Raw genomic sequence first — 10,146 nt, forward strand, 5'->3', positions numbered from 1 at the left:
ACTTAAGAAGACTTTCACAAAGTCCTTTGGAACTTCTAAACAATTTTGAAACACTGAATTGTTAGTGCATGCTTTCTGTTGGTTAAGAACAAATTATACCCAGTACAGAAATTCACAAAAATGACTAAGAGGTGGGACTGAAGCCAAGTCAGTGGGAAGAAAAGATATTTTCTTTATAATTCACTTGTAGTACTGACACTGATGGTCAACTGTTTCTAAGAAAGAAAGGAAACATTTCCCCACAGGATTCTCAGGTGTTTAATACTGGATTTTAAAGTTCGAAGATGTTCAAAGTCTAAACGTTCAACCATGGCACCACATAATTTGTAAGGCCATTACTTCTTACAAATATCTCCCTGTTCCAGTCACAAAAATGCTGATACAACTGTAAAATCACAAGAAGTATGTAATAATGCTATTTTTCATGTCTGTCTGCTACAGGGTTGCCTTGTGTGATACAATAAGCTGTAACAGAAAGAATGAAGATATTTACTTGAGATTTTTTAAAACATTTCAAGCGCAACATAAGAGATATGTTCAATTTGTATTGTCTACCTATGTATTAGTGCATGAACACATACGACCATTCGCTTTTGTATTTGCTAATAAGTAACAGAATCATCTGGAAGCAGGGGGGAAACCTTCAGAACACAATTCCAAAGACCCATGCACTTAACTCTGAACTTAAACAACTTTTTAAAAAGCCACTGAGTCAACAGAAAATAAAACAGGTGACAGTGAAGTGCTGACAGATTTCCTATAGGAAGATGATGAAGGTTTGCATGGTGTCACAACCAGTAAGTGCAGCAATCAGGAAAGCTGTATGTGCAAGCTATCATGCCTTTAAGGCAGGTGAAGTCTATCCCTCCCAAAAGTCTCACAAAAATGTCACTTAAATGGGATCCTGGTAAGCATTGTGTTTTGGAATCTATGCTGGGTGCGGTTATCCAATCTCTTGTGATGATTTTGACATGGCCCACCTCTAATTAAATTTTAAATACAGCATAGGTGCTATTATATCAACAGATGGGGTAAACAGTGATTTAATACAAACCAGTCCGTGTGTTGTTGAAATCTTTGTGTGACTCACGGAGAGACAGAAAAAAAAATAAATCTGTTTCTAATTAGATGTGCTATTTCAAAGCACAGAGTCTTTAGCACTAGCTCAGTTGGGACTGGAAAATTGTCTGGAGCTGCACTTCACCACAAGATAAAACCAATCTGCACGCTCCTTTCCTCTTTTTCTAACTTGAAGAGAGCCAGAAACACAAGCACAACAAGTTGAAACACAGCTGAATGCCTTCACTTTGCATCAGCTCTCTGATTTAACAGTTCAAGGGCTATTCTAAGAGTCTCATCATGCCATCCTTTGGAACTAGGTTTTAGATGAGCAAAAGATATTAGCATCTTACAAAATTCCACATCGAGACTTGAGGCAGAAGCAGAAAACAACTTCCATGGAACCCAAGTTCCAATACATACTCTGCAATTATGTTATCTTGCATAACAAATCTACCTTTTCTCCATGAAAATGTAAAGAAACGGAAAGTAAATATTTATAAAATAGAAACATAGGAAATTCTGGCAAATAGATTATATTTACAAGCTTCTAATTGGATATGATTATGAAAGGTTTACTCTATCCTCAGTTCCTTCATCTGATAAAAAACATTCTAATTCCTTACCACAGATACAAACCCTTCTTCCTAGAAGACTATATGACCCTTATCTTTGCAGTACCTGAGCTGCTACCTTAAGAATCCTCTTCCACATCTAGTCTAATATGACTTCAGGCCAACAATTAAGTCTCTGGGTGCTAGTTAGTTAGCTATGGCTTTCAAAGTCTAGTGGACTTGGGAAGAGACACTTTGATGGTTTGCTTCTCCAGAGCCTTGGGCAAACTTCTGAATAGAGACAAAAGTTGTTTTAAAAGCCTTTACACATACAGGATTTAATTAATATGATAAATACTTTTCTGTAATTTGAAAAACACAGTCCTGGCAAGTCCAGGACTGGCAAGACCATCCTGCCAATGCTTTAATTTTCAGTCCTGTATACCCCTTTCTAATCCCATTATTTGTGAGTAATTTTCTCCTTTCTTTTCTTCTAAACGTTCTTGATGAGCCACAGACTTACTGTTTAGCCTCTGAGAATAAATATCACCAGTCAGTGAGCACCCTTGTCCACCACATCCCCAACAACACACCTTATCTCCCGAGTGCTGATGCGTGGGCATCCTCCGGTGCCTCTGTGGTCAGTGTGGCGGAGCTGCAGCTGGGCAACCTGGCTGCCCCAGCAAGATGAGAGGGAGGAGGCGGGAGGCTCGGCCAATCGGCAGCAGGGCGGGGCATTGGCGCGGCCAATCGGGGCCCGCCCTGCTGCCGCCGTGGAAATTGGGGCACCACAGGCGGGACTCCCTGCCCAGATGGGGCAATGACAACACCCGCTCCCAGGGGTGAATCATACCCCTGACCTCCACCACAGCATCCACCACAGGTAACCCTTCCCAAGGTGGTAGCCTTGGCTACTGGGGTGACTAAAATCTACAGAACTATGCTGTACAACAGCCTTACTAATATTTCATGAGCAGCTCCAGTAAAATGTTCTATGGAAAAGGCAGAAAATTCCAGTCACTGTAACACCACCAAGCATTTTCTCATAGCAAGGAGTTAATGAGGCTGTTTTATCTCATGTATCTTGTGGGAAATATCTGAAGTTATGGCACCTGACCTGCATTAAAACCCAAACAGTTTTTTTCTTCAGAAGCATTTTCACAAGCTTTCTGCTGAAGACTGGGAAAAGTCCATAAGCTGGATGACATTACACAGACATGACTATTTAACCAGTGAATAACAGGAATCAATGAATCAAAGATTGTTCACAACAAACTTCAACTTCTTAATGTTTATGCATTTAAAATAGACTTAAAATTCAAAATGCTGATAGCATTTTAAGAACACTATCTATTTTTAAGATTTAGCTTATTTAAATAACTGTATTCTCTTTCAGTTAATCACCTTTAACTAACGAGTAACATTTTATTTACCCTATTCCATTATGAAAGACACTACTTCCTATCTTCTACTGTCCCTTGGGGAAGAGATCATAATCTTTTTTCTCTTACTGTACCATCAAACTTACCATTGATACCAATGTTATAAATAGCGATGAAAATGCACGTTACACACCACAAATGCAATTGCATACTGGCAACGCCATCAAATAAATGACACAGTAGAGGAATGGCAACTGATTGCATTAGAAACACATAAACAAAGAGATGAGATCTTACAAATGCACGTGTGAAAGACCTCCTGTACTACTGGAGGAGGTACCACTGCCTGGGAGACAGTGAAAAGTAACTATCAGAACTATCACTCCAGGCTACTCTGCACAGCAATGAGTACGGATATGAATATTTGGTTTGATGGGCAGGCATATAAACGTCAGGCAATGAATTGCCGTAATCTTGGTAATATTATATTTATAAAGAAGCATAGATAAGACAAGAAATATGCTTATGTTTCCTATGACACTAATAAAAGACTACACTGAATAAGCTGGTGAAGACTCAGATCAGTTTACAGTGTGAGAATTGTAAACCTGCTGTCCCAGCTCTTAAACAACATACTGCTTGTGGTTTATTTCAAAGGAACAGTATTTCCACTTAATCAAACATAGGACACTGATTCAGTAGTAACTTACCTGTAGTCCAGAATTGCCATTTAAAAAAAATCTAAAAATATAACTCTTTTTCAGATCTCCACAACTGAAAGGACAATTTTGAGACAACAAATTATATACTAACTGAACTAGTGGTGATTTCCTGACTCTGGTGAAACCATGACTGCAAAGTTTGCTGCATACTAAAACTACTGTGCAAATGCAGATCAAGCCTATGCTGTATGCACATGCACTGCCGGGGTGCTCGGAATGCCCTCAATGCATGTTCCTGTGGGAATCTTAGCCACTTGGGGTTTTTTAGATCTCTGACTGTATGGCAGCCCAGGTTACAGAGTTGGCTGGTTTTTCTTTAAAATAGTCACATTAGACTTGTGCCATCAAGGGTGTGTCAATTCATTTGAGGAGCAAGCCAGGGAAAGTGGGAGTGAGGCCGGAGTCCAGAACACTGAAACGAAGGGGATCCCTGCTGCACAGTGGGTGAAATTTTCAAAGGGTACATGGTGGCCAGAGGGCAAACCATCTACTCACCTAAGCAAAGGAGAGTTTCTTGAATAAAGGACTGCACACCCTGGCAGAATTCTCTAGAAATACTTTTTTTCTACTAAAAGCTGTTTACGTCAAATCAGACCAAGTAGTCTGTTCCCTTTTTCCTCACTGACGTTAAGACCTCCAACTGCTTTCATGATCCTCAACAGCCTTCAGCTTGCTCTCTGCAACTTCTGAGCCAACGATTATTTTTGAGCTGGTAACTTACCTTGTGATTAAAAATACTAGAAAGCATAAGAAAGCTTCAGCTAATGCCAACATATATACACAAATAACAAGGTAAAAGACGCTAGGGTTGTTTTTGTCGGGGTCTGGTACCCTTTTCAAACTGCTTTGATGTTCCCAGTGTGCAGTATCGATATACCACTGAGTCTTGGACTTTGCAGGAGAACTGACAAACTATTCACTTGGATACCTCAGATGTGCTGAGAGTCAATGAATGATAAACCAGTAGCCACTCCAAAATTATTTCAGAGAAAAAGTGCATAAGAAGTGGTTTTACAGATATGAAGAGATGAGATTATAACTAAATACACCTTTTGTTGAGACCTCCAAATTGACTCTATGAAATAATAACAGTAAGTGGGAAGGAAGAAAAAAAACTTTGTTTCTTCCAAACACTATTTTCCACAGTTCTGACAAAGAAAATTATTACTAAACATCCTCGCCTTCTTTTAAGTGCCAGCCACCTTCCCAAGATCTCCCAGTCTTTTTCTTTGTTTCCTCCTTGCCCTCAGATGGAAGGCTAAGAAAAATTCCTGTAAGTATTAAAAATAAGATTTCCTTTCCTGACTCCTACTTTGGCAATAAAAATAAATTTCTGCAATATCCTACATTTAATCTCAAAATGAAAGTGGTTTGCTCAGTGTACAGTATTAGTGCTATTAAGAGAATGTTATCATTGTCGCAGTCCTCCAGCATATGTTCTGTAATTTGAAAGTACTCAACTGAAGCTATTTAGAAACACATTCTACAGTCTAAATTTAGTGTTGAGGATTCTTAATAGGCTATGAGAATTGTATCATAACGATTATAGGAAGAGATATGTCTATTTACTTTTCCTGCAGTGTTTCTTGTGCCTTGTACTAGCGTGTCAATATTTATATCTTATTTCTAAGGCTGTTAAGAATTGCCACATTCTTTGTTTATAAAGGAACACTATTCTGCTTTCGTTCAGTAATTATATTCTCGTCTTAAAAATACACTGACTTATAATACAGTAGAATTGCTTGCTGCTCAAAATAGCTCTAGCTATAACTAATTATAGTGCTCAGGAAAAGTCTACATTAAAACAGTGCATTGTAAGAGGCAACTAAAATTTACATGGTATATTTTGAACTCTTACAGAAATATATTAAACATACTCTTGATAAATGTGTAACTATCTGATAATTCAGTAAGCTAGTAATTTATATATTTTGCTAGAAAAAAAAATGTATGAAAATTATAATTTCTTACATAATAAAAATTTTCAACTCCTTGTTGTCTTTAATTTCTTGTCTTTGCTCATGTTCATGCTTTTCTTGTCTGATTTAAACCCTGCCAACATTAGTGTAAGTCTGGTACTCTATAAGTAACAACAATGGTCCACACCCCGAAAGTCCTAGTCAGATGATGACACTGGGAGCCTCACATGAGAATTAGTGGGCAAAATTAAAAAAAGGTTTGACTTGACTATGAAAGAGTAGAAAGGGAGTGATCAAATAGATCGCTTCTACAGAGCTTTTTTGCCACATTTATGTGCTGCTTGGGAGAAACACCTGACACGAACAGGTCATACAACTGCAATGACATGTGAACATTGTGTCATCTTATCTCACGTCTTAGGCAAGCTGACAAATAGTATTGTGCCTATGTGCTTTTAAGGTGAGTGCTTGGGTGTGGCTGCAAACATATCCAATACTTCATATAAGCCACAGTGACTACTATTTGCTAGTGATTTACCGGACTCTATATTCAGATTTAAGCCAATGTAAACATCTGTTCATGGAACTATATACATTACAGAAGAAGGATCCCGTTACTGAGATTTGCAGCCCAAAAGAAAACTGGAATCTTAATATTAACAATCAAATTTGTTTCCACAGTCACAGAAAAACTAAACAGTCTTTCTTATATATATCACCTACTGGTGTTACTGAAAATATCTATTTGCCTGTCATTTGTATCTATGGATCCAGAATACTTCAGGCACAATTGAATCATGTTTACAGGCTATTTTTAAGTTCCTGCGGCCTAGAAGATTCACCTATATAGTGGAGTTAATGCAATGCACGTATGGTTCCCTCATGAGTGAGCATCTAGGGTTCAGTAATCTAAATTTAGCTTTGGAGCTTACACCGATCTGACAGAACTGAGTCAAAAATACCATAGCTACCATACCATAGCTACAGGATACGAAACACCAACTGGTATAAACTCACTTAGCTGATGTACTCTCATTCATTCATTCAAAAATGTTGACTGATTACGCTGAATGAGTTTCGACTAATTTGAGAGAAACATTGTTGCATGTGCACAACTGATACCCACGACATCTGCACTGTGTGATCAGACTATGCACAGATCTGCTATTAATAAGCTCAGAGCTGCAGCTTATAAGAGATTTGTTTTTTTTTTTTTTTTTCAATCTCCTAAACCAAGAGAGAGATGCTCACACTAGTGGACATTCTTTTGGACTTCAAAATCAACTAAAACATTTGGGACCCACTTCTTTGAAACTGTAACTAAAAGAAGTTTATTGCTTGTCTTTATGTCAACCTATACAAGATGTTCCTAGGTAAGAAAACATGACTGTAGCTTTGAAGGGCCTCAGGCTCACCATTTATAGAAGCCAAAAAGAAGTCATCATAGAAAGAGGCATGTTTTTTTGACAGGCAGAGAGGTTGTCTAATTTTGCATAATAACAGGTGCACAACTACTTGAATACAAGAGCATAAAGGAAGCTGAGGAAAGACAGAAGGTCTTATGGGTTTATGTGGTTTCTGATAACATCAGATTCCCAAGCAATAGCCTGTTAACAACATATTTTTCAGGACATGATCAACAAGGTATTTGATACTGTACAGGTTACCAGCAACAAATAGCAACACTTCCACTGCATCTTTTCTATTCCTCTTTAAACATGCCTTGCAAACAGTCATGAAATAATCCCCATAACTCTTTGTGAGGCATGGAAGTATTATTATTTGTACCTAATTCTGAAGAGGAGGAAACCAAGTCACAGAGGGATTAAGTGACTCGGCCAAGGTCATACAGAAAGTCTGCTGCCACTCATGGTATGTGTCAGTCCTTGTCAGCACTCAGTGACACTCCCTGAAAAGTTCACTCAACCCCTTTCTCCGCGTAGGCCAGCATCTTTAAGATTTCATAAGCATCATCTTCCACCCTACCCTTGACTGAACGAAGAAACTTCATCAGCCCGGGTCAGTCAGGCTGAGCATGATCCTCAGTTAATGGCTTTTCTGCTCTTTCATTTAGGACTCCTGATTATTTCCAGGATTCTACTTTATTTTCACCTCTGCCAGGAATTGCTCCTAATGGACTCTTTTAATCCCCCTTTCCCTACCTCATCTTCTTCAAATTCAGGTTTAGGATTCTTGCATTCTATATAACCTGTTTCTACATAAAAGCAATCCTATACCAGTAATAGCTTAGTTCCTCCATTATAGTAGTAGAAAAGCAGCAGAGACACTTTTTTTTTCTTTTACTGATTCAGTAATCCACCTCTTCAGTACATGCATTAATTGTGCTGCTCCAAGACCAAGAGTGCCTTTCCTTTAGGTACAGAAAGAGTAATTTTGTAAGCAAAAGAATAGGCATGAGAGCTGGGGGACCTGCCATCTCTTCCTTGCTCTGTCACAAATTTCCTGCGTGACTCTAGCAAGTCATTAATCTCTATATGCCTCATCTAGAAAATGGGATAATGATATTTAACTATTTCATTGGGAGGCTTTATGGTTGTGAAACATGCTGAGCTCCTTGGATGTAAGGAAACTGCTGTCAGAGTAAACAGTAATAGCATGATTATGTTTGGTGGCAAGGTTTTAGGAGAGTCACTTTGTAACATCAATATCACAATTCTGCATTACGCACACAAGCCTGGCTAATCAAGTGAGTCACTTACTGTGAAATTTGTGTTTTACTTCACTTGTGGTATATCTATGCATAATGTCTGGTCCCTAAAGTCAAGATGAATTGTTAACACCCTGCAAGTATGTGGAAAGAGACACCTTCTTTAGACAATGACACATCCTTTCTCTAGTCTTAGAATCTAACTGCCAGCATCAGCCTACAAAAGGTTAAGAAACACGCCCACAGGCTTTGAAACCTGCTACAGACTAGTATATCCCACCATGTGGCAGATCAGAGTCATAGACTGTACCGAAGATACTAGTTCCTTGTTTTTTCTGTCTGATACTCCAGAAAACAATGGGTCTCAAACTAATATATCTGGCATTCACATACCCTTAGATGGGAATGCAGCTATAGATTCTGAATGTATTTGTGAAAGAGTAATTCATGCAGTCAGTGGGAACCACAGGTGCTTAGAATCTCTACAAAAGACCACATAACCTTTTTTGAAACCTCTCTATGGATGTAGGTACCTAATGTTAGATACAAATACTCAGCAGTTGTAACTTCCTAAAGCCTCACTTCTCTCCAGTGTCCCATCCTCTCCCTCCTTCTCATTAATAGTTCCTGTTTGTTTGTTTGTTTTTTCCTGTTAGCTTAGTTTTGTTTTTTCTTTGTTTGTTTTGTTTTTCTAAAGGTTTGTATTCCTTTAATTGAGAAGAGGGTGTGACATCAAATACTCTTCTGTACTGCTTTTGGCCAGCATAACAGGAAAAATACTGTGACTATCTCCTACAACCTCAAACAACTCATGCTGACAAAATGACTGGTAACTTATTTTTGGGCAACAGCTTGAAACTGATGCTTCTGCTTCCACCATAGCAATAATTTCATTTCCGATAAGGAATTAATACTGGTCACCTAAATCCTCTGAGATGTTTTAAAGTTGGTACAGCATCAAAGAATGTGCCTTGTTTTCCTCTTCAGATTAAAACATCACCTGAAGTAAATATATCTGTTTATATACACTGTCTGTAAATACCAAATACCTCACTGCTGGTATCTTAAAAAAAATTCTTGATATTCACAGCCAGTACCTTGGCTATAGGAAATACCAAACTACCTTTTTACTTGAAAAGGGAACTTAAATCAAGCATTCGTTTTCATCAAATACAAGTTATTATATTACAAGGAATTAGAACAGTGTTACGTAATAGAGAAACCATTTATATACGTATATACATATATATATATATATATATACACACACAGAGAGAAAGCTACGCTTGTATCACTGTCTACAGAACACATTCTCAAAGGTGAGGCATGGCTTTCATGGGGATACTAGGAATGTTATCACATCACAGCAGACATAAAGTCTTCTGATTGTAGTGGCACTAGAAATTGTAGTATTGGCCCTATCTAATAAATTTAATTCACAATGCTTTAGAAAATTAACTGAATTTTCTCTAGGAAACATCTGTCCAAAGGAGACCCATATTTTGGAAAAAATATGAGATCTTGGGATAAACATGAAGTTCACATATATTCTGTTGCTGAATAAGGATCCTCTTATACGTAAGTCACATTTTATGGTTTCTTATCTTTACAATCAGGAGATTCCACATCATCACACTAGTGCTTTTTTAACTGCTGTATCGTTGGAAAGTGAGCATTTCTGAGTAGAGACAAAGTATGTCATTTAAATAGACTTGCAGGTAGCTGCACTTTTGAGTTCCATCACCAAATGACTTGATTCATGCCAACCCAAGTAAAACAAAAGACTACTTATGATGTGTAGTGGACGGAACTCATACAGCAGGTCAACAGGTTAAAATATTC

At 38.0% G+C, this 10,146-nt stretch overlaps 1 protein-coding gene across 50 annotated transcripts in view; it reads right to left on the reverse strand.

Annotated features, from left to right (window-relative positions):
* Nucleotides 1-2,362, reverse strand: part of LOC110361750 (hornerin-like) — a 52,032-nt gene extending 49,670 nt beyond the window's left edge. For all 50 annotated transcript variants that reach the window (XM_065072520.1, XM_065072517.1, XM_065072507.1 and 47 more), the window contains exon 1: nt 2,207-2,362. In XM_065072520.1, the coding sequence (XP_064928592.1) occupies nt 2,207-2,236 (30 nt within the window). In that variant the 5' untranslated portion in view covers nt 2,237-2,362. The remainder of the gene's footprint in view (nt 1-2,206) is intronic.
* Between the last annotated feature and the right edge of the window lie 7,784 nt (nt 2,363-10,146).

The sequence above is a fragment of the Columba livia genome, chromosome 8 (assembly GCF_036013475.1).
Source record: "Columba livia isolate bColLiv1 breed racing homer chromosome 8, bColLiv1.pat.W.v2, whole genome shotgun sequence".
Taxonomy (NCBI): Eukaryota; Metazoa; Chordata; class Aves; order Columbiformes; family Columbidae; genus Columba; species Columba livia.